Source organism: Lepisma saccharinum, chromosome 13 (genome assembly GCF_977018435.1).
Source record: "Lepisma saccharinum chromosome 13, izLepSacc3.1, whole genome shotgun sequence".
NCBI classification, from domain to species: Eukaryota; Metazoa; Arthropoda; class Insecta; order Zygentoma; family Lepismatidae; genus Lepisma; species Lepisma saccharinum.
In genome coordinates this window covers 30,760,656-30,787,145 of record NC_139241.1, presented here as the reverse complement: position 1 = coordinate 30,787,145, position 26,490 = coordinate 30,760,656, and the positions used below count along the sequence as shown (strand labels likewise).

At 39.1% G+C, this 26,490-nt stretch overlaps 1 protein-coding gene across 1 annotated transcript in view; it reads right to left on the bottom strand.

Moving 5' to 3' along the window:
- The window catches only part of LOC145997225 (transmembrane protein 272-like), a 60,266-nt gene extending 34,485 nt beyond the window's left edge, over positions 1 to 25,781 (bottom strand). The window contains exons 1-2 of the mRNA XM_083134008.1: positions 25,694 to 25,781; positions 719 to 893 (exon numbers count right to left, since the gene is read on the bottom strand). Of these exons, the coding sequence (XP_082990134.1) occupies positions 719 to 893; positions 25,694 to 25,738 (220 nt within the window). The 5' untranslated portion in view covers positions 25,739 to 25,781. The remainder of the gene's footprint in view (positions 1 to 718; positions 894 to 25,693) is intronic.
- Between the last annotated feature and the right edge of the window lie 709 nt (positions 25,782 to 26,490).

Sequence of the window (26,490 nt, the reverse complement as noted above, 5' to 3'; positions counted from 1 at the left end):
AGCTGCAATTTTGCACTACATGACTTATTTGTTCAGGCCCTCAAAGAAAGCTCTATATGGATATAGATAATGAAGTGAAGGGCACAGTTGCCAATGTTTGAATGAGCACCCAAAAGTATTTGTAATCTCCCCCGTACAACAAGAACCTTATCTTAAAGCTCATATGGACAAAGAACAAACCCAGACTTTTCGTTTCCAGATGTCAGAGTTCCCAAGTACAAAAAGCAGTGTTGCCACACAACTGATTTTTGCTCAGTCGTAAATGACACCTTCTGCTTTCAACATGTGCCCTTCACTCAGAGTTCAGGGAGAGGCAGAGTAAGGATTGGAGAGCAATTTGTTTGTGTTCTGTGGTGAACCGTTAGGCTTTGCCCTGCCTTGGCCTTGTTGGGGATGACTTCGCCACCCGTTTTGCTTTCAGGAGTAAGTTTTGATAAGCAGAATACCTCAAGACTTGAATTTTTCCCTTGCCATGGCAACTGGTTCAAGGGTTTGTGTGACTCTACCTGTCTCTCGATGGAAAAGACAAAAATTAAATTTTAGTTGGTTCTAAAAAAAAAATTGTAAATAATGTAGATGCTTTATTATTATTATTTTTTCTCAGAAAAACCAGTATCTTGTTTCTGTTTCTTCATAAGAAAATGTATAGATTGGTACAATTGGATTCAATTTCATCACATCTACTTACTAGTAAGTATATGGTTGGTGAAGCACTTACCATTTGGATCTATGGCTTCTTCATACGATGGAGGGGGTCCTCTGTCTGTGCCCGCACTGATAGGGACTGTTCCTGGAATGTCCTGGTAAGACGGAGGAGGAAAACTTGGTTCGAAAGGTTCATGTGAAGGTGTCTGTGATGGTGGATGTGATGCATCTGGGCTGTCATCCGAGTCCTACAGAGGTAACAAGAAATTTAGTAAATACTCGTCTTGCAAGTAAGGGAAACAGAAGTTTGACAGTTTGTGCAGCATTTTGTGTCCAGATCAACACTGGATCTACTGCTTTTCATGAAATCTGAAGGACCAAAATATGCTACCAAATTACACACAATACATATATGATATACACAATTTTTTTTAACCTTAGAAAACAAAACGACGAAAGTTCCTTTTGATACCACATTAAATTATCAGAAATAAAAATTATTTCCTCTTAGCATTTCTAAAGGCTGTTTTGGTAACATACAAGAAAAAAGGAAAAAAAAATATTTAAATGGAAAATCTAGAAAGAAAAAGGAAGAGTAATTCATGATTCCAGCTAATAATATATCTGGTGAGATTTTAGAACTACATCAAGTGGGTCTGCTTGCTCTGGCATGTTCTCCATGGACGTATTGTAGGAACAGAATGATCATGTGATGAAATTGATGAAGAGCAACTCACAAAGAACACTCATGCCCCACCGCGGAGGCCGCACCTTGAATATTCTTGGGTGGTTTTATGTACACCTGCACTTTACGTAACCCTGATTGGTTGTCCTCTCCATGTCTAGGGGTTTCTAGCAGCCAACTGATTCCCAAAACACTTTACGCTCCTGGTACCTAGCATGCACCTACGACCTACAGGGTTCGATTAATGACTCTTCATGGAGATATCGGTTATCTATACACTTTATTTACACACTTCCCACTTCTCCGTATATACACATCGTTCCATTACAGCTCCAGTAAAAAATGTTCCAGATTGCCTTTTGCTCCATTCCATAAGAATGCACTATTCCAGACTTTGCTCTACAAAAACACTATTTACCATAGCGTTAGCCCACCTTTTTATCACGCAGGCGTCCCCACATACAGTGATCACCCTCCATGTCTGCCTCTCTCTTGTGTCAATCCATATGTAAGTGCATCTGATTATGTGTGTGTGTGTGTGTATCTGGCTCTGCATCTCTCTCTCTCTCTCTCGAATGAGTAGGAACCCAGTATTTATACCTTTGACAAAACTGGCCCAGCCCCTTCCACTGGGGCGAAGGCCCTTTTGTTACCTTTTAAACAAGAAAGTCATTGGGGGGAAACTAACCGTTGAATACCCCAGCTATTAAGTAAAAAGTAACCTTGGGAAGAGCACTTACAAACATATAACTTGTATACAAAGCATTTTCCATTTGACAGCTGTGCTTGTTCAAAACCACACAGCAATTTGGAACACTTCAAAGTATTGTTTCCTGGAGCAGAGGCAGCAGTCTTCCCACTCAGAACAATTAGCATAAGTTTTCTGAGCCATCAAACCTTCAAAAATAGTTTCAATGTGACTCTGCCCTAGATAGATATTAGAAATGGGATATGCAGTCGTATGGTGAGGTTTGTGCTGGCCCAATGCCTTCTCACAATCAAAGAACACCCATTCCCTCTGCTCGCAAGATCTGACTCACCATTCAGATTACAAGAATACTTGTTTTGTTTGAGTTGGTGTTTTAAGTCCACTTTATGCATGGTAAGACTAATTGGGACAGGACCTACATTTTAAGGTAGGATACAATCCGTGGGTGCCTCCACCAGGCATTCAATCCGAAACCCCTTGATTGCAATGTGACGACACTCTCACTGGGCCATAGGGGAGGCCTGATTACAAGAATGCAACTGCAGAAATAAAGTAATTAGCATAGAGGTCACTGATCCCTACCATACCAGTTAAGGGTTAACTCTCACACTGACTGTGTAATGGTGTTGGTGAGTTACTGTATCCCAAGTAAAAAAAAATTAAAATTGCATGATTAATGTTGTTTTACTTGCATGGTTTCTGTGCTTCTTCTATCTTAGTCATGCATTACAGCAAAGTAATGAGCAGTTTTTTGGTGCTCTTTTTCCAAGTATTGATGCTCCTTTACACACTCGCACACATTCTCCAACCAAAATACGCTAAGACCTGTTACAGTTACTCCTGCTCATAATATTACATATGTTGGTGTGAAAAGTGATACCGTGCTTTGACAAAAATTCTGTGCTTAATCCATGGAGTGGTATGGTAAACATGGCATTTTCTCCATATAAAACTCTGTTGCAATGTTTCTGCTTCACACACAGGTGCAACTGTTCTCATCTGATGTATGTGATTTAGCATATGATAAACCATTGGGAGGGAATGCAGGTAAGGAAGATTATTGGGATGTACCAGTAATTATGAAAATATTAGAATTAACGCTAATAAATTCACGGTTAATTTTTCCATGCAGTTTTTGATTGTTGGTTGATTTTGCCACTGTCTGACATGTACATGCCTGATGAAGCTACCAGACATGTGTCAAAATCGATCGCAAATCAAAAACTGTGGAGAAAAATGAAACATGAACTTATTAGGGTGAATTACTTCTCTCCACGTAACTGCCAAACAGATATCTTTAAGTATGAGGGTCATTCGGAAAGTAAACCACTGTTGTGGCGTGGCGCTAGTAGTAGTGGGCAGAGCGGAACCGTTGTTACATCACGCAATCTGTGATTCAGTAAGCTTCCAGCTGTGCTAGTGAGAGCATCGTAGTGCCGTGCGTGTGCTGGTTATAACGTCACAAAATGTGTGCTGAAATCGAAAATCCCGCCAAATGCGAGATACGTGGAGTGATAAGATTTCTTTGGGTAAAAATTCATGGAATGTGGTACGACAATCACTTCTGAAGTTTACTGTAACACTTTGCAGAAAGTGAGAAGAGCCATCCAGAAGAAATGTCGTGGTCTGCTGACATCTGGGGTTGTGTTCGTGCATGACAGACAACGCTCGCCCTCACACTGCTCGGCGAACGCAAGACCTTTTGTGCCCATTCAAATGGGACGTTTTGGATCATTCCCCGTATATCCCGGACTTGGCTCCTTTTGATTTTCATCTGTTCACTCACATGAAGAAGTGACTTGGGGCATTAGTGAAACGCTATGACAAGTGCTAGAATTTACATGGCAACTATGTTGAAAAATAAAGGACATCTGTGCCTTTCAGATGTAAAGTAAAAATTTGTTGTATCTATGCGGGTTTTTTATTTATACCCAAACGGCAGTTACTTTCTGAATGAGCCTCGTACAATGTAAATGTTAGAATGTTCAGGAGAGAGTTTAATGTCTATTTGTGTACTGTATGTGCTTTGTGTTTGTTATGGAATTCATCTACCAGCTGACACATTTCTCCTGCAGCCACTATCAAGAACATATTTTCAAAGAAGATATGTGAAGGAGTATTCCACAAAAGTGGTCCTACTCCATGTAAATAACAAAATGAATCTATCTGGAAATTATTATTGCTTTTAATTATATTAAGGTTTAAAAGCTTGTGCATGCATGTAATTTGCCTTGTCACCAATGAAAATTATAAGCATCTGTGCAGCTTATATGATTCACAGACAAATGAAGTAAAACTTTGCTACATTTTTAAAATGACGGACATGTAACACATTATCATTAATACTTTTCACGTATTCAAGTTATGTCATAATACTAAAGTTCTTTTTTCATTAGTTAGCAGACACCACAATGTATTTCATAATTTAATGAAATCATTTTTTCTATGTTTTGATTGTAATGCATTTGTTTACGTTTTGTTCCTTTATAGTTGCTAATTATTTGGAAATCTATTTCCAAATTTTGATTCTCGCTGGGTTGCTTATGCCAAAGAGCGTAGACCTCAATTATCGAAAACCCCATATATCGAAGCATATCACGAGTGCAGTCCTGCCACCTTCGGTAAAGTGCCAAACTACTTCCCAGTAGTACGTGGGAGGCTGCTTGTGATTGGCTCTAAACTTTTAAATGTATAGGTTTCCGAAGGACATAGAGAGAATAAATACCAGGAGACATCAAAAAGTAATTGAGTAAACTTTTTATAGCCAAATGGAAATACAAGGGTAATTTTTTAAGTAAGGTCCATTTTGCAATAAAAACAAAGTAAGTAAATGTTTTTCAAGAAACCATTAATTTTCTGAATTTACATACACTTCTCTATTTTTTTTACATAATTTCCTTGCCGGTTTAAAATTTATCGTAACAAACTACGAGTTTTTGGATACACTCCTCATAGAACTCTGCCGCCTATGATGATAGCCAGTTACTCACTGTCGTTTTCACTTCTTCTCAGTGTCTAAACACTTGCTGCCCAGGAAGGTCTTCAGAAGGTGGAAGAGGTGGTAGTTGCTAGGCCTGTTTGTGAATACTATTTGAAATTGCGCGTGAGCGTGGGAATGAGTGTGCGTGCAGGCGCACGGCATTCTTCGAGCAGCATCATGACAACTGTGTTTTGGGACGAACAGGGTGTTTTGTTAGTGGACTTTTAGCCGCAAGGAACAACAATTAATTCAGCTTCCGTGAGTAACTGGCTGTCATCACAGGCGGCAGAGTTCTATGAGGAGGGTATCCAAAAAATCTTAGTTCGTTACGATAAATGTTTAAACCGGCAAGGAAATTATGTAGAAAAATAGAGAAGTGTATATAAATTCAGAAAATAAATGGTTTCTTGAAACACATTTACTTACTTCGTTTTTATTGCAAAACGGACCTTACATAAAAAATAACCCTCGTTTATTCACAAAAACTGAAATATACATTTTGAAGGTTGAACATTACTCTACTTTTCCACATAACATCTACTTACATTTATACATTTGTCCCACCATGACACCAATTTTTTGATGCCAAAGTGGTAGAAATCATTCGGCTGGACGCGTAACCAATCACGCACGACTGTCACAACTTCAGTGACGCAGCTGAAGTGTTGGCTGGCAAGGTGTTCCTTCAGTGGGCCAAGCAGGTGAAAGTCTGATAGGGTCAAGTCTGGACTGTATGATCGATGCTTGAGAATTTCCCAATGCAAGGAATTGACTTTTTGCGTCAATGATGCAGCCACGTGGGGACAAGCATTGTCACGGAGAATGATGACCTTCTCCAAAGATTTTGTTCGACGTTTACGGCGCAGAGCAGCTCGTAGATGATTCAGTGTGGCACAATATGCATCAGCATTTACAGTTGCTCCTTTTCAAATCGTTCAGTGGTGTAATGAAAAACCCACGATTCGTACCCGGTGAAAATGCGGTCAAGTAATGTGTTTCCAGCCCTATGGTACCGGAGGAAATGCTCAAGACTGAATCCCATACGGTCCTCCATATGCTGTGGTGTGAGCTGTCTGGGGCATGGCCGTAGGCAGGAAAAAAATTCGGAGGGGGGGGGGGTTCATTCATAATTGTTCCCATGGGCGTCGCCAGAAATTTGAATAATAGAAATAATAACAATAATTCTACAACAATAATTAAAATTTCATAATAAAACAATTTTATTCCATAATAATAATAATAATAATTATTATATTATTGTTATATCCTTGAGGGGGCTTACTCAATCCAGCAGATGAGTAAATATCCAGCACAAGTTTCTTTTTTTCTTTTTTTACGTTTCATACAGAGTGTACTGAAATGCACAATTATTATACTTCGTCATTAAACTTTAGATACCTTCAAGAGAAAAGCTTTAAAAGTTAGATGGAAATTTTAGTCAAAGTTTTTGTTGTTCCAAAAGTATGAAAATTCTAGCTTGATCGTTTCAACACTGTCTCCATGTATTTTTGTGATGCTTCGGGGAAAAAAAAATTGAAAATTTGTTACAGATTTTGGTTTCTGAACTTCCATTAATCCAACATGTCAGAAGTTTCGGGGGGGGGAGGTTGAACCCTAGAAACACCCCCTCTAAATACGGCCATGGTCTGGGGACCCATCTCGCTGACAAGTTCTTCATGGATGATGGTGTATGCACTGCCATATGAAATGCCCACTGTATCCACTGTTGTTTGGATTGTTGACCGCTAGTCCTCCTGCATCAATGCCGCCACAGCGTCAACATTGCTGTGTGTGGGACGTGCGAGGCCATTCAGAACGGGGTACATTGAAGACATTTACACACGCTGCGTTGAACTATGCACACCAGTTACAGACATTTGTGAATGTCCTGTACATGTCACCATCCACTGCACACAACTCACGATAGATTTCAGGTTGTTTCTGTCCCTTTGACCACAGAAACCGAATCACACTCCGCAGCTCAAATATGTTGAATGTCTAAAGCTTAGCTGCCATTTTGAAACAACTTCTTCTCGTTGTGCGCAAGGTGCACACACCTGCCATCTTGTGGAAAGTTGGCGAAATATATGTACTTCCAAATGTATATTTCAGTAGCCGCGGTGGCTTTTTTTGTGAATACATTTCCGTTTGGCTGTAAAAAAATTTACTCAATTATTTTTTGATATCCCCTTGTACATGAGAACTTGTATGTCTGCATATACCTGGCCTCTCCGATGGCACAGTGGTAGCGACGTCGCCTTGTAATCAAGAGGTCCCGGGTTCGATTCCTGGTGAAGGGACATAGTGGTTCGGATCCCACTTTAATAATAATAATAAAATCGCCTTTATTGGAGCGGGCGTGTTTCGGTCTCTAGGGCCGTTCTTAGAACAGACCCTTGTCTGGAAGATTAATACAATGGAATAAAGAGTATACATTGAGAAAAAAAAACATGAAAAGGATTACATATCAATACAAATAAGAACAATTAAATATATAGGTATGTATGCTTATATGTATAGACTCGCGTACTTTCGACGTGGCCTTTGGCCACGTCTTGTACGCTCGCATGCGTGACCTTCAGCCACGTTGTGGGCGCAATCATATTATAGATGGGGTAAAATATCTGCATGTTGTATTGGATGAAGTTTGCTAATTTGAAAAGTTTAAAAAGTAACTTTATGTGTGTATGGTCTCTAATAAGGTACAAATATTCAGAATATTATTGTATATTTTCTTAATAATAAACTGAGTAAGTAATAACCATTTCAAGATAATTAGTTGGATATCTTGCATAAACAAATTCAATAGCGACACTAAATTGGAAATGCAATATTTACGTCTTTTGTCATTTTCAAATTTTTAAACGTAATTAGAAAATATTTCTTTTTTGTCATTTCCCTAAAATTCCTACCTTGCCTCTGACGCTTGTAATTTAAAGTACGAAAAGTCCAGCATAATTTCTGGATGAAATAAACTTTCTTTAAGTTCCCTAGCAACGTCCGTTTCCATGGTGAACAACAAGAACAGCAAGCTCTAAGGAATTGCATGTCATTATACCCCATAAACATTTAGTTAAAACAACCACGATGTAGATAATATTTTCGCATTGAGTGTACCAATATATACATAATTGTATCTGGGCTGAAACTCCTTATTATGTAGATGTCACCCCTGTTTGAGCCACCTTTTCAAAGCCAGGAGTTGATTCATCTGTGTGCTAGAAATATAATGTAGCTAGACAATTAAGAATTGAAGGAAACAATGTGTGCAAAAGAAATGTCCGTGGCAACGGTTGCTAAGGACGTGAGAAAAGGGCATTTTCACCCTTAAGCCTCGGCTGGATGTTGAAAGAAATCCAAATTTCGCGGGTGTCGTTAGTTCCGTTCTAACAACAGTACCAAGGGAACACGAGGGAGGCGCTGATGTCGCTTTCAAGAAATTCTTCTTTTTCTCAGTCACAAATTTCCCATATTCTTACCATCGTTACCCAGTTTCAGCAACCCGAACTCGCTGCTTTTACAATCTGGCAGGGAGAGGGGGAGAATGAATGGTCGTTCCCACTGGCCATTGACAGATGTGCCGAAACCCTGAAGAATAACTGTTTTCCTTTCCTTAGTTGAAAAAAACCTCACACGTCGTCCTTTGAGATTACCAGCCTATGCACTGTGAAGCTGCATGTTTCTTCTTGTTTCCGTCGGTACATTCATTTTGCTACAGTAAAATGGCCAACTAACATAGATTATGTAGTAAAATACCTAAAATATAAATTCTCAGCTTTGGAATCAGGATTCTGTTGTTACTGTTCTCGTACAAGAAGCTACACACTTTGTGTTATCAGGGCCTCTCCGATGGCGTAGCAGCCACCCCCGCAATCCCCGCAACGCGAGGGGGGGGGGGCGAGGTGAAGGAGCCCCACAATGCGCTCTTGAATTTTTTATATAATCGCAGAAATTCCACATATAGTGTCGCTTATAAAAAATCGATTTACGAAACAGAAATATGGTTCCCAGTAACATCATATACGACGTCTGCGATAACAAGCAGTGACGTATTATCTCAGCCAGAGGGGCCCCAGTAACTTGTCATATGGGTCCCCCTCCGAAATGCAGAATTAACTTACTTGCTCGCAGATGTCCATCGATAGGAAAATATCCCTCATCTCATACCTTTGTATCTACGCAGTTTGTCGTAAACGTAGTGTAGCTTGTCAACTGTCTACAGTTATGAATCCAGTAGAAATATTCAGTTGCTCAACCAGTCTATCCTTATTTTACAATAAACATCAAAATTGTTAATTCGTAACCTTTTAGTTTTACACGTTATATTTAAAATGTAACTTCCCACCTAATATTTTCAAGGGGGGTCCCAATTCTTTTCATATTGAAATAAGAGCTGAAATGAATTTTCCATATTGTCTACACTTGTTACGTTTTACTTCAAAGGGGCCGAAAACCTCAGTTAAAGGTGGGACCCATAGTAAATTATCCCTTTGCTGTAAAGACCATTATCCCATCCTCTGCCACGCAGGGTATACAACGTAAGAGTTAAATGTGACCATTATTTTGTGTAATTTTGTAAGTTCATTTTTCTTACAATTTGGCATTTTGTGGACATTTCTGTCGAACTAGTTCTTATTTTCCAACGTGTTACGATTTTTTGATCTGCAGTGTTCGAAGGGAAAATTCCTCGCTGCAAATTTCCTTGTTCGCGTTGGTGATAGAAAAAAGGAAAATTCGAGCACTGATGGTCTATTAATAAAAAGGTTCTTGTTTCATGAAAAAGTATTTAAGAAAGTATGATCACTGGTCTATCGAAAAAAGAATGGCAGCATTAAAATTATGAATAATGATGTTGAGGTCTACTAACCTGTGGCAAACTTATTTTATTTTGTTGGGGGGGGGGGAGGTTTCAGTCCTTCCAAGCTGCATTTCATGGAGTGACAAATTTTCAGTGAATAGAGTTCCTTCACAGCTTTATTATCTATCACTCAAGACTAGAGTCCGCAGTTATTTCTTCGTAGCAGATTGAAATTTACCTTGCGATAGGTTACTACCGACAATCTAGATATCCGGTTCAACCCCCTTTACTGAAGGATAAGTTTGTTGCTTGAGTATATTACTCACTCAGTATTAGAAGGCTAATATGAGCGACTCTTACGTTGAATCTTGGCCTGGAGGAACCAGGAGATGGTTTAGGGGCTGAAGGCACATTCACCTCAAAGTCCAAAAGAGGAGTGTTTACTATCTTTTTACAATTCCACCAAAACAGTATTTTTTAATATCTGTGTAATATATGTAACTTCATTAAAAAAAATATTTCAAGCAAAAATACAAAGCATCAGGAACAAAATATAGGGCAGCGGGAAGCTTCACCCTCCTCCAAAAGTGATTCCTGGCTGTGTCCCTGCGTTGAATTAGAGAAAATATTTCCAGATTCTTCTTCCAGTTATTTTTCAGAGATTCAGACCATCCTGATTTAGTTTCAAGAAGGTACTACAGTGATATAAGTCGATAACAAAAAAATGGGAAGGCATAATATTTGAGGCAAAAGTTGATTTCTTGTACAACGAAGGGGGGAGGACAGATAACTAGCTAAGTATTGTACCTCCGTCCCACTCTGGCATCATAATTTTTTTTTTGACACTAAGGGGGCCCCTCAATATTTTACTTGCAGGGGAGGGGGGGCAAAGATCTGCGCTACCCCACTGAGTGGATGGGATCCCACTTTAAACTATACGTCCAGTCCCGATTTGCCTTTCTGTGCATAAATTGGTCTTAAAATAAGTTTAACAAACAAACGTTTTGCTATCAGTTCACAATCATAATTGGCTGTGCTCTAATAGTTGGAGATATTGATAGATGCACGCAAAGAGTGAGGTATTTGGAAAATTTCCGGCAACTACTCTTGAAGGATAGATATATTATAAATTGTACATATACAGGGTGTTTCTAAAGGTCGTTTACAATGCTTGGGAGGTGATTCCTCACACGAAAACAAGCAAAAAGTCTAAGTTCCATTTTTACGACTGAGGCTTCGTTTCCGAGATAGGAGCCTCGCAAAAGGTGACAAAGTGAACGTCACACCTAACTGGGACGAATACTATCACAGATAGAGAGGCGGTTCCAAGGGAATCATAAAGGAATCGTATGTGCTCAGTCCGGAAGTCACTATGAAAAGTTCACTGCACGCATGCGCAATGGAGTCCTCAAAGGAATTGGGGATTTCCAGCAACAACAATGCATGGAAAAGGTATGTAACGCAGCAAGAAGGACCGTGACAATGAGAAATGCGTTCAAGACAACACATCCCGACCTCAAACATCAAAACATGACCACCGAACACAAAATCCGAAAAGTTGAGCACGGTTGCATACCCCAGTTACACGCGAGGAATGAACGAATCATGTCATGTGGCATACGAGAGACAGGAGGAGGGAAAGAAAAACACAATATCAGATGATTGCGACAACGTGTATTTTTACACGCGACAACTACGTAATATCCCCCCCCCCCACACACACACACAACAAACAACAAATGCTACAATATCTTACGCACAGACAGTCCGTGTCACTGTACACCAACTGAAGATGTCACTTTCACCACACAAAGGGGGTGGGGAGCAATACCAAAAGTGTTCGCACGCGATCATTGTGACGTAAAAGAGACCAGTTTTGGAAGCGCTGCACAGGCAAGTCTGGCTCTCGTAGTCTACGTTTGACCTTCATGACTGCTGTTCCCGCGAGAGGAGCTCGAAGGGTTGGTTCTCTCCGGCAGTCGTCCCAATCGTGTTGCAGGTGCTGGGATATGATCAGCAGTTCGCTCTAGGTTGTCATACGCATTGAAGAGTACTAGTATGTTGCATTGAAAGAAGTTGACGTGGTGGAGTGGGCAAGTCAAGTATCACAACAATTGGTCTGTGGTGTTCGTACGGTGATACGGCCAATTTGTGCAGTGTGCCAGTGTTAAACAAAAACAATACTTTGCAGTTCCAGCTCCCTATTACACAGATGGCTGCGTATACGACCCAGCAGCTAGCAGACATGCATCTCATGTATGGGGAGGCACGTGGTAATAGCCGTGAGGCAAGGCGTCTTTATGGAGAACGCTTTCCACATAGACGTTTACCGTCTCACACCTTCTTTCAGGTAGTGGACAGTCGACTGCGTGAAACAGGGTCAGTGTTACCACCACGACAAGAAGTTGGAAGACCCCGAAGTGTACGCACACATCAGTTTGCAGAAGATGTGTTAACAGCGGTCGCAGAACATCCTGGCACCAGTACGCGAGTGCTCGCTCGGGCACGAAACACGTCTCATGTGAATGTTTGGCGAGTGTTGTCAGATGAAGGAATGCACCCTTTTAAACTGCAGAAAGTACAAGAACTGTTACCTCGTGACTTTCGCCCTCGTATGGAGTTTTGCCAATGGTTGTTGCATCAGCTGGACACAAACCCTCACTTCGGGGCAAACGTATTGTGGACAGATGAAGCCATTTTCACCAGGATGGATGTCTTCAATAGTAGAAACAGTCATGTATGGGACTTTGACAACCCACATGCACTTTTTGTGGCCCATCACCAGCACAGGTTTTCAGTGAATGTGTGGTGCGGGATAGTACATGATCATTTAATTGGACCATACATTCTCCCTGTTCGCCTGAATGGTCGCACGTATCATGCATTTCTTAGTGAGGTTCTGCCTGAACTGTTGGAGACCGTACCTTTGGCACTGCGGCAAGAAATGTGGTACCAACACGATGGTGCACCAGCTCATTTCGATCGTAATGTACGACATTTCCTGCATGACGTGTTTCGCAATAGGTTCATTGGTAGGGATGAGCCTGTGCCTTGGCCACCGAGGTCGCCAGATCTCAACCCTCTCGATTTTTTCTTCTGGGGAGAAATGAAAACCCTCGTATACGACACACCTGTCACATCAGCTGAGGACCTCGTTGCTCGCATCAACGTTGCCGCTGCGACGGTAGCAGATACACCTGGCTTGTTTGCTCGTACTCGACAATCCTTGATTCGTCGCTGTCATCTCTGCGTAGAAGTAAACGGCAGACATTTTGAAAACCGTCTGTGATTATTGCCCTCGGCAAATACCAGTGAGAACACTTTTGGTATTGCTCCCCACCCCCTTTGTGTGGTGAAAGTGACATCTTCAGTTGGTGTACAGTGACACGGACTGTCTGTGCGTAAGATATTGTAGCATTTGTTGTTTGTTGTGTGTGTGTGTGGGGGGGATATTACGCAGTTGTCGCGTGTAAAAATACACGTTGTCGCAATCATCTGATATTGTGTTTTTCTTTCCCTCCTCCTGTCTCTCGTATGCCACATGACATGATTCGTTCATTCCTCGCGTGTAACTAGGGTATGCAACCGTGCTCAACTTTTCGGATTTTGTGTTCGGTGGTCATGTTTTGATGTTTGAGGTCGGGATGTGTTGTCTTTAACGCATTTCTCATTGTCACGGTCCTTCTTGCTGCGTTACATACCTTTTCCATGCATTGTTGTTGCTGGAAATCCCCAATTCCTTTGAGGACTCCATTGCGCATGCGTGCAGTGAACTTTTCATAGTGACTTCCGGGACTGAGCACATACGATTCCTTTATGATTCCCTTGGAACCGCCTCTCTATCTGTGATAGTATTCGTCCCAGTTAGGTGTGACGTTCACTTTGTCACCTTTTGCGAGGCTCCTATCTCGGAAACGAAGCCTCAGTCGTAAAAATGGAACTTAGACTTTTTGCTTGTTTTCGTGTGAGGAATCACCTCCCAAGCGTTGTAAATGACCTTTAGAAACACCCTGTATAGTATCCCCACAATAACCAAATATTAGCAAGCAGATGGAGGACTTCCCCTTCCCTTTCAAATACCATTCTGTACATAACCGCCGAACTCGGGACCTTTATTACTCAAGATTAGTCTGTCCGATACCCGGTGGAGGCAAATGGCACAGTGGTTCAGATCCCACTTTCAACTGTAGGTCCAGTCCCGATTAGACTTCCTGTGCATAAAGTGGACTTCAAAGAACAAATCAATCAATCAATCAAGATTAGTCAAAAGCAGGCACGTATCAAGAAATATATTTCGGGGGGGAGAGTCCGAACCAAGTCTCAGAAATAATAATAATATAAATGATGAAATTAAAGTATTCACATTAGATTAATGACATTAATTAAAAATGTAAATAAATTAATAATGTATTATTATTATTAATTGAATAGGCAACAAGATGGTGGAAGAACAGGGATATAACAACACGTATTCTTTATCTAGCTTAGGTGTAGTTAATATCGCAAAAAAATGAAATGAGAAATGAATGTCAAATAGATCAAGGATCGAATATTTATTGAATATGAATATGGTCCTATTAAATACACACACATGGCATTTAGACGATTAAGAACGTGTTATTTATGGAATCATGTCAGCCAAGACACATTTTCACCTCACTCAAGGTCAAGGATTATATGAATTCAATTGAAATTGTACCAATATCTACAATTGAATGTGAATGCGGGTTCTGTGTCATGAATCTAACCTTTACTGAACAGAGGCAGATTAAATATTTGGTTGAATCATAGAATACATTGCCGTAAATCCATTTTAATCCTTCGTTTTAAAAGTAATTCAAACACAAAAATGGTTATTGGGGGTCATTTTAAGTTTTTTCGACTTTATTACTACCTTCATTTGAATTTTTTATTTTCTAAAAATTTCGGGAGGGGGCTGTAGCTCCTTTAGCACCCCCTCTGCATATGGCAATGCCCTCTGGATCTCCCTCCCCTAAATAGTCCTCGGCTCAAAAGTGACAGAAAAGCCAAGGTGAATTCCTTTTTATAATCTCTAATTCTCCGAAATTATTCTTTTTGTAATGAAAAAATAGATTAAGTTGATTTCCAAAAAAAAAAGAAGAAGAAGAAGAAGTATTGAAGGAAAATAACAGGGAAGTTTTCCCTTTGTAAAGTCGGCTGGGCGTCTCACTGGCCTGCTGGAAACTAAGATTAGGTTCCTGGGCGTGTTTTGTGAGGTCGGATTTTTTCGGCCTTCTCTCTTCATAAAGCGGCTCTGGGGTTCACCCATTCTCAAATAAACAGGTACCATTGAAGGACGACACCCGAAGGGGCGGGGGAGGCTAAAGGAGGCTGGAGCGTGATGCTTAAAAACCAAAGGATAGAGAATGAAAGTGAAAATAAAGATTGATTGATTGATTGATTTGTGGTTTTAAGTCCACTTTATGCACAGAAAGGCTCATCGGGAGTGGACCTACAGTTTAAAGTGGGATCCGAACCACTGTGCCATATGCCTCCAGTGGGAATAAAGAGGCAAAACAGACTAAAAGAGAGGAAAAGGAAGAGGAAAACCAACCAAAACAGACTATAATAACAGAGGAAGGGGTCGACTGAGAGAAATGAAGATAAACATTTCTCACGGTGGAGTGAGAAAAGGAACAAAGAAAAGAAACAGTACAGAACGATAAAGAGATAAAGGAAGGAAGAGAAACAAAAAGATAGGCATACAGAAAAAACTATAGAAAGAGAGAATGAGAAACAGAAGCAAAAGGTAGAAAGCGAAATAGAGAACGAGCAAGTGGAGGGAGAGAGAGAAGGAGAAGGGCAAGAAATGAAGGAAGCTCTATATCTGAAGATACCTAATCGTGAAAAAGATACTATGGTTTTTACACACACAGAGATAAAAGAGTTATAAATAAAAGTTAGTTTTCTGTATTACAAGTTCTAGACTCTCCCAAGTATCATTCCAGCTCAAATGAGGGGAAAAAAATGTCGCTCTAGTTTCGAGTGTAAGTGAAATTTTAAAATTTTACTCGCTAAACTGCTGGAAAAAGAACACAATTCAATTGTATTCAAATATTATGCATTACTAAGGAGGGCTTCCCAGGTAGCTTAAAAGTAACACCTTGTAATCAGAAGGCCCCGGGTTCAATAGCCGGTGAAGACACGTCTCTTCCGAAGGAGTAGTTTGGATCCCACTTGTAACTAAAATTAAGATTTCACCAGATTTCTGACTGTGATGCACCACAAGGTCATAAGTCCTATAGGCTCGAATGTCAGTTAATGAATGAATGCTTCCTTAGTTAATGTTACCAATGTCAAGTCACCAGGGACGGCGCCAGAAATTTTCGACCGGGTGGGCAGAAGCTCCTTATTGATAGATTAGGGTGGGCAGTATAAATGTAAGACCATGTATGTGTACGTATGTATCCCCCTCTCTCTTACACTCCCGATTTTCCTCTTACTTCTTTTTCCTTTCCTTGTTTTCCTCTTTATTCTTTTCTAATCTATTCTCGCATCTTGTTCCATTTCCTTTCGTTTTGTCTCTGATGGACACAAGGAAGTGTTTACACATACGCAGCCATACCCCAGCCATACATTCTAATGTATGCATGTTAATACAGTGAAATAAATTTGAATTAGATTTAAGCTTGTGTTGCAAATACAAGGCACATACTTGATTTTATGTATTCGGCGACAATGATAGAAAGTGCGATGGTAGACAATCGTGAAGTTTCTCGTAATTTAAATGCATGTTCCTGAGCATAGTATTTTCATCGTATGAGTTTTTGACTGAAAGAGTTTTCTTACTCCTTGGGGGTCACTTTTCTTAGCTTACAAGGTTTGTACAACTGACAAATCTATCTGAATGTTTGTAGTAGCGGCGATTGGGTGCCAACATTTGAGGGGCAAGGACAATATACTTTTTCTTGGTAGAAAAGGCTTAGCATAAAAAGGCCATAGTGCAGGGGCAAAAAGTGGCAAAATTTGGCGAGGGAACCGCATCCCCCACATCCCGGTTCTCAAAATCGCCGCCACTAAATGTTTGGATTAAAATGAACGTCTTATTAGGAATGATTTAAAACACACACGGAAATCAAATTCTTTGTTCATTGTCCATGAAGTATTCCTAGGCTAATGAAAGGCTATTTTGACAGAATATCACTCACAAACAAGTAAGATCGAAAAATCTGTTCAGAATTGAAGAGATTATTAGCTAAGTTGTTATTCATTTTCTGAACTGTCATGTTACTAATGCGGGAGAAGCAATACACGTATGGTTGGTTACATGAACATATTTTTTGAGGTAACAAAATGATTTAGGACACAAGGAATTCATCGAAGTTGATCACCGTGCCAGTAATAATTCATCTATTTTTCATAATGACTTGGGTTGCATGGCCATTTCGGACACACTAGTGTCAACCTCTATTCTGTGCAGCACACCCTGGAAACTTGATTTTTCAGGCAACCACTGTCAAAGTAATAATTTATGAGGGTTTGTATTTTGAGTGTCAGCTTGTGTTTGTTTTCGCCCCTTCGTAACTTTAATCTAATCACCATTGAACCTTATCGTCGTCATTATCAAAATTAGCAGAAAAATGACTTAACCTTTAAACAGCCAATGGGTCATATATGACCCATGGTGCGGATTACAACATTCACGTGCTTTTAGGACCTTCATACTTGTATGTGAGGTTGTAAACGCTGACAGATGTTGAGACAAGACATTGAAATGTCATGTGGAAGAAAACCCACCCCCTCCCCCTTTCTCTAATATGCAAATTAGCTATTTTTAGCCAAAATGCAAATTGTACATATTGCTTCATATTTCAGCTTGTATGAGAACTAGAACTTGAAACAAGTTTCGCTTTGTTGCAAAAGGTCTACTCTTTAAAAACAATGCAAATGTTTGCGCCCTTTTTCCAAAATAACGGGAGAAGAGGGTGCGAACGCCAGATTTTTTTTTCATTGAAATTTTTGGGACTTGGCCCCTCAAAACCCCGTTTTTCTCACTTGGGCTTTCTGAATTGTACACGGTCGCGTGCTCTGATGTTTTTGCTTTCAAACAAAAGTTATCCGAAGTAGATTGCTCAAATAGTATCCGAGATATAACGTTTTTCTGAAATAAGTGTAAAAATTTAAAAATCACGCGCAAAGGCCGCTGCGAGAGAGGGGTTACTTTCGAAAACCGGCTCGGCTGTTTAAAGGTTAAATATAACAAATCAACCACAACTTACTGTTCCAAAAATGGAGTTGCATTAGTTCATACCTCTTAGAAAGTTGAGATGGTAGTTTCAATTGCACAGCGTTTCATTAGTGGATCAAGGCAAGGCAGCTAATTCCGTGAACAATGATGTTGTTTTCCCAAAGTCTCAAATATTTGCTTCAGGCAATCACCCTCCTAAAATGGACGCACCTTCTGTGGTGATAAAATGACACGTTTGGTGCGAGTTCCTTCTGTATATTTTTCCCCAAAGGCATAACGCTGTCGCATTATAATGAAGACGTCCTGTGTTCAACTCCCCCCTCCTCTGGTGGAAGCACAATGCACACTGGTTCCACGTTAAACTGTAGGTTTAGTCCCGATTAGCCTATCTGAGCATAAAAGTGGATTTAAAAACAAACTAATAAAATCGTCTTCTGGATACTTCGTGACATAACTTTTTTTCTTTACTTCAGCTGCATCTACAGATTCTGTTGACATTTTCGGCTGATTCATGTGGCAAAATTTATGTATGGAACGAGGATTTCTAAATAGGATAAGCCACTCATTAGCAATTGAATAATTCTGTAGCTTTTTCCATACATTACTGGTTTATTAAAATTTATTCACTGCAGTATTGTAGTGATTATTGTGATTCCTTCTTATTAGTAAAATGAATATAAAGTTGATATTTCGCATACCATATTGATATTTGAAGATAAGAAGTATATACAAATTTTAATGAAATAAAAAAAGGGACACTTCTGGAATTTTAATGCAGAGCTAATTAAAACTATATTATACTCTCTAGGTTTATGGCTTCAGCAACAGAAGCTTTCCATCTGTCCCTATTCGGGGCAAGATCAGTCCAATCTTTTCGATCCTTGCCGATTTCTTTTAGGTCCATCTCAACGTTATCCCTCCATCCTCGTCTTGGCCTTCCTACTGGTCTCTTACCATCAGGTTTCCCAACAAGAATCCTGTAAACTATTTTTTTCCTCTGCCATTCGTGTCACATGGCCTGCCCATCTAAGTCTTCTTGATTAAATTATTCTAATAATAATAATTAAAAAGTCAAAATAATGTATTGTGTTGCCGGTGGAAGTAAAGCTAAGAGGATGATTTTATTTGTTTATTTGGAGATTATTATAACCATACCCAGGGCGGGATTTATATAAATATGTGGAGGCCCGTAGCTGCAGTCCTCAAGTTCGACCTAAATTCTGATATAATCTTGATCATACCCTGCATAATTTTCAGCCTCCTAAGCCTACTAACTGCTTTTAATCATGGAAGTATTCATTTGATCACAGTTTTTGTTTCAATAGCTCTAGTATTTACTTTCACTTTCTAATGACAAAATTGGCTTTTTATGGGTTGATAATATGTGAATATTTCTAGCATAGATAATATTCACAAGTAAAATATACATGTTATGAACACCAGAATACACTTATTTATCGAATTATTCATATATCTCCAAGTATATGTACTTATTGAATTTGATTGGGTGGGCAATCGGGTGGGCACAGGAATTTTTGGGTGGGCGCTTGCCCACCCGTGCCCACCCCTGGCGCCGTCCCTGCAAGTCACTGTTCAAATTAAAGGGGATTCCAGGTAAGTGTCTCCTGTCTCATTTTCCCCAGCCTCTACATCTTCCAACCAGTAACATAAATTTTCCCCTTCGTAAATTTTCTGTTATTTTTGTGTAATTTGTCTTTTAATTTTTAGGTTCATTTAACGCCGACACGTCAGTCAAAATTGTCAATTTTTACATAATCTTACATTAATTTTTGTATTAAGTCCTATGTTATGCACAGATAGGCTAATTGGGATTGGACCTACAGTTTAAAGTGGGACCCTAACCCGGGTTCCCTTGATTACAAGGTGATAACGTTGCCACTATGCGATCAGGGAGATCATTAATTTCAGATGAAATTCATGGTTTGGAAATAAATTTATTAAAATTTTGTTACTCCACACCAAACTCACACAGAGCATTGTCATCCTATTAAATTTTGCGCTTTACGTTTTATAATAATAATAATATGATGATGAACGTTAATTTAAATGTTTATTTTATTATTTACTTCGAGCCTCAATAAATTAAAATAAGTCAGTTCTTGGGTCTCAGCGCGGCGCAAATGATTTAGTATAAGTATAATTATTGTATTAGGTAAAAAGAAAAGTCCAAATGCGAAAATGGGAATCTCTGAACCACCCTCTTCCATCCTACATTTTCTTCAATTCCCATAATGATGCATATAACCTAGATATGTAAAAAAAATCGGAGAGCATCACAGAGTAAGTCAACGAAGTAACTGGCTTTCTTGTTTCGGATCAGACTTGTACGAACCGACGTAATTTGTGTAAACTAAGTGAAGGCGATTCACTTCCTCGACTTCCAAGACTGTCTGTCTTGTATTTTGAAAGTAGCTACCCACTGAAGGAATGAATGCACTTCCCTGACCTTTCCAAGGTCTTTGCGCGGACAAAACATAAACCAGATGTCAAAGCAAGATAAGTTTACAAATTGCGGTGTGAAACCATCCCCCTCCCCCTCCACCGCTCCGAGCGGCACATGACCGGTGCTGCAGATGGGAGAATACACATTCAGAGGGTTGCTTGCCCAGAAGCGACAGCAGCGCCATAAGCGGAAAATCCTCGAACTTGCAGAAGGCGTGGGAACTAAATACTTGTCTTTTTTTTAATAAAATTATGTAATTTCTGTTGAAGATATTGTGCAAACGCTTGGAATTATCTATATAAATTCACGACACTAAGATGCACAATATTGAACTTAAATGCTAAAATGGTTTAAAACTCTTCAAACGCCCCATTTAAAGCTGCTTTCAGATCCAATTAATGCTGAATTTCCAATTTTTTGTACGCCAAACTAGAATCCCAAATTGATTTTTTTATCATTACATCACTCCGTGTATCCTTCTAGAAAAGCCTTGCAGAGTATCATCGAAATTGGAAGCATATGTTAGGAGATTTTGTCAATAGAAGGAGAAGCAGTTTTCAGCTGTTGAGAGAAACATCCAGCCGAGGCTTAAGGAAGGGCCGATTGAGCGATTTTTGAATTTTCTCGGCCTTTTGGGACGATTTCATGGGGGGTCGTAATCGGGCATTTTTTGCTTCCGGGGCTTCCTTCATGGAGAACATTTATGTCAGTGAGTGGTGGGATTGGGGCTATATATATATTGGATAATGAAAAAGAAAAACAGATTTACCTATAAATTGTTGAACATAGGTATCTAATGTTTGTTGCTTTTGTTTTAGTACATATTCATATATATTCAGTAATCTGGAACAATGAAAAATATAATAATAATAATGAAGTGAAATAAAATAATGAAATTATAAGATTTATATGCACACAGTTGCCAAATGTTACAGTGCGTATTTTTATGAATGAAAAGTTGCTCATGATTAAGTATTTCGCTGCCTTGCCAGTAGATACTGTTTAAGATTCTTTTTAAATAGCTTATGGCTGTTGATGGATGTTAGGGAGGTTGGGAGGGAATTCCATTCTTTAGTGGCAGTTACGGTAAATGATTTTCCATAGGTGGTTGTATTATGTACTTGGACTGACAATAATTTTTTTCGTCGTGTTACATGTTAATGTCTGCTCGAATTTGGGTTCAGTTTTTCAAAGAGATATGCAGGCTGTTTGTTGCCTAGTACTTTATGTCTTAAAGTTAATAATTGGTATCTCGCGAGACTCTTGGTGTTAAGTCAATTCAATTCAAATTGAAAAACTGTAGGTCCAGTCCCGATTAGCCTTACTGCAATCCAATGTCTGCATATACCTGAACATATAACTCTACAACATACCTTTAAATATTAATTGATGAAATCTATGAGCACCGTCTCACAAAACAAATACATGTGGTTTAGTCTTAATTAAATCACCATTTTATTGTAAAGCAAACATAACAACGAATTATTAGATTTAGTTTGTAGCCTACGTCTGTAAGATCAAGCGTGAGAGATTATGTAAGGTTGTAGAAAACATTGATGTGTAATTAGACTATAATTAGTGCTGCCATCTACCCTTGTGTTTGAAAATGTACAATGCAAGTGGAACTATCGTTGAACACTTTAAACTATCACAGTACTTTTGTTACTTTTAAAGAAGAAACTTTTTTTTTTAATAATGTGCACTGCAGTTGCTCATACAAAGGGTTCAACAAATTCACTCCTTCATGGTAAAACTTGAACAAACACTTTTCTTGACTCTCATCAGTCTGTGGCTCTATCGTTACACAACTGATGAAAACAAATGCTCATTGCATAATTCATATACTTGTGAACTGTAGTGCAAACAATGGGGATTGACCTATACCAGAAGTTCCAGGGGAACCAATGTTTATGTTTAAATTTTTAACACTGGCTATAGATCACTCTCAGTAAGCCTATCTGTGCATAAAGCAGGATTAAAAACAAACTTTTTTTTAACAAGCTAATAACATGTTGCATGAACCCTACAGTTGGAAAAGGAAGCAACAACAAAATGCCAAACTAAAAAAATAATATGTTACTGCCACTTCATTCTGACAACAGTGCCACATGCAGAACATCAGACACATACAAGTTTATCTGTAACTACTGCATCTAGAAATTAACTGTATGTCAAACCTATTTACTTTACCTCTTGTTTTATAACCTGGGGTGGAAAGTTAATTATAAGAATGAGTTTATATTTTTACATATAGCCAGATACTGATAAAAATGTTGAGAATGTAAAAGAATGTACTGCATGGTGATTTGATTGTATTATGGGGCATTGTAAATATAAATTATGTGAACATTATCCTATAATGTCGAATTATGGTAACTTAAGTGGTTCCGAAGGTACTAGTTTACTATCCTTCAGACAGATTTCTTCATTTCTACAGAAGAAACTACGGTAAATGTTTACTATCCTTCGGACACCTATAACTTCTGAGTTTCGTCAATTTTTGACATTTGTACTTACCTATCTGCTTCGCGGATCATTTTTTAACGTGTATTCACGTTTTTTTGATCAATTTTGTTTTTTTAAAAAAGTGTTTTTGTAACTGAAGAACGTACGTTTCCGCAAATGCTTTGTGGGGCTATGTGTCAATGGTTTATGGAGCTATGCGAGAATGGTTGAATTTCCGCTATGAAACATTCCCACATCACACAAAACACCTTCCAGATGTTAGACAATACTACAGGAACTTATTACGGTAAGTAGTTTCGGTACCAGTTTCATACATCGGAGACACATTAAAATCAGATATTGTGTGTTTCGCATGGTTCATACTTACCAATTCTGTATTGCGGAACATAGTTAAAGGTGCCATTATGCTTTTAACATGAAAACAAACAATATTTTACATAGAGTAATTTTTTTCTTTCTATTTTCATTTCTGTAACACACAATATGGCAGCCACAACTTGCCTACCGTTGTGGGTATGCAGTGTTTCCAACCTTCTTCACCGAAAAATACCTACTATCGTGTTCGTCACATGTCCAAATTGTACATTATGCACGGGTAGCTGTCGGATAACCCCACAAACAATTTCCGATAAGGTTACGTTAGGTTTGGTTAGGTAAGCATAGTTAAAAAAAGGGGGGTTGGAAACACTGACAGGAAGTTACGTCATCTAACATATGCAGCATCCGTTTCACATGGGGGAAGTAAATGAAAGCAATGGCAATTGTGCGTCAGTGAGATATTTCTCATGAAAAATACACGGTTTCGCGGTCAAATACATTCCACGATGAAAGAAAATACATCGACAAATGTTGGAAACCTTAGAGAAACTCATTTCTGTAAGTAGTTTCTTCTGTAAAAATGAAGAAATGTGTCTCCGATATACGAAACTGTTACCAAAATTAATTCTCCGATGCACAATAGCCTTTGCTGCGTACACCTTCGTAGATAATGGCACGTTGTGATTGTGTTTTGTCGATGTTCATTGGGTATGCAGTGTTTCCAACCACAAATACATAGTTAAAATCCATTGAACCATTCATGATAGCCCCAAGAAACATTACGTAAGGTTAGGTTAGGCAAACATAGTTAAACGAATTTTAACTGTTTGCCTAACCTAACCTTACGTATTGTATCTTGGGGCAATTGTCAATGGTTCAACGCATTTTAACTATGTTTGTATTTTTTTTGGTTAAGAAGGTTGGAAACACTGCATACCCAATGAAAATCGACAAAACACAAGCACGATGCGTGATGATCTACGTAGGTGTATGTGCCATATTGTGTCTTATGGAAGCGCAAAAACGAAAAGAAAGAAGTACTCGTAATATGCAAAATTGAAATTACTTTGATCAAAAAAATGTGAATACACCTTAAAGAATGTTCAGCAAAGCAGATACGTAAGTACGAATGTCAAAAGTGACGAAACCAAGAAGTTACACGTGTTTGTGGATAGTAAACTTTGGTAATTATGCGATATCGCCCGAACACTTCTCACTCGTTTATTTCATTAATTTTAGCATTGATACGTACCTATTCTGCATTGCGGAAGATTCTTTAAGATGAAGTTATGCCTTTTTCCATAAAAATAGTGTCAACTTTTTATATTAAGAGTCATTATTTGTCTTCATTGTTCCGCCTGGGCAACAGAAAATATGGCGTGCACTCATCATGGATCATCGCGCGTCGTGCTTGTGTTTGGTCGATTTGGAGTGGGTGTGCAGTGTTTCAACCTTCTTAACCGAAAAATACCTACTTTCGTGTTCATTATGTCATCACAAAACATTGACGGATAGCCCCAAAAAACCATTCACGATAGCCCCAAAAACCATTCACGATAGCCCCAAAAACCATTGACGGATAGCCCCAAAAACCATTGACGGATAGCCCCAAAAACCATTGACGGATAGCCCCACGGACTATTTCCGTCAATGTTAGGTTAGGTAAGCATAGTTAAAAAAAAATCGTAAAAAAAAAGGCGTTTGGAAACACTGGCGAGACCGCGTGACTTTCGACGCTCGCGCCATCTGCAGGTACATAATGGAAACAACGGTATAATGTTGTCGCTTTACAGAAAATGCAAGTTCCTTACATAAAAAGTGATTATTTCTTGTTCTGCAGCATTCTATGGTGAAGTTTTCAGTTTCCGCGAACGAAAATACCTCGAAGAACTTCGACAATGCTACAGAAACTGATTTCAGTAAGTAGTTTCTAATGTATATTTGAAGAAATCCGTTCGGGCGATATCGCATATTTACTTAAACTTTTACCAACGTCCGATATGAATACAAAAATATGTCATGGCAAGAATATACATGAAGGCCAATCACATATTCTTCTTGGTTAGTTATATCTTTAGCTGCGCATGGCAGATAATACACACACTCGAAACTACAGTAGTTCTTGAACTGCTTTACGTTACAGAGGAAAGCCCTCACCGTCAACTTATCAGAAATGCTTAGTACCACCCAATGCCATTTCATTCTTTACAAAGAAATGAAGTTTAATTGAAAAATGGGCGTAACTTATTCTTGCTTTAGGTGTATTTATAAGAACATACATAAACGTTGATTTCTTCTAAACCTCTTGACATGCTCCACACTTGCCATTACAAAGATTCTTACAAAATAATTATTCATAGGAAAACAAGAATTGCGATATCAGTACCATAATTTCAATACAAAAACCAATATAACACACCTGTTGGCTGTACAAGTTCTCATAAGCTGTTTCCTCCGCAGCCATTTTTTGACTATGCCTGTTGTAAACATGAAATTTTGTGCTAGAGGACTCTGTAATCGGGAAAAAAACAGTAGTGATTCTATATGCGAAATGGGTCTGGTCAAAGCAAACAAGGGTCTTCCTTGTAGCACAACAGTTTTGCTACCTTGTGTTCTGACGTCAGACGAGTAACGCCTACGAGTTTAGGTTAGGCATGTTAGGTTAGGTTCCATTAGCATAAATACAATGTAAAAATATTATTTAGTCTAAGAAAACTAAATACAGCTAGCCTAACCTAACAACGTAGGCATTTAGCCTGAAATTAAAAAGCTTTATCCCGTGAAATCAGAACACAAGGTTGCTCAGTTGTTGTGCGATAAGTGGGACAAATGTAGTCAACCCTACATCCTCTGTTGTTTTTAGGAATCAAACTGTGTTGGTTCGAAGCAGGCATTGCCCTCTGCTTATTGACGTCTTTATTTCAATTCATTGTCATCACATTTTGTAATACAGACCGAATGAAAATGGTGATGGACAATCCGCCTACTGTCTCTTTCGCCAATGGGGAACGAAGGTGGCCGCGCCCCTGGTACAGTGCCTTGTACCCCTGTTGTGTTCCCACGCTTTTGATGAGCAATATACAGTATGTAACATTGTTATTCGTACACATAGAATTTCCGAGGAAAAAATGTCATATCTACTATAGCTCTTTTCAGTTCTTACGTCGTGCGCTCTAGAAGCTGGCAGGGGAAGTGGGGAGCGGGGAACATGCCGCT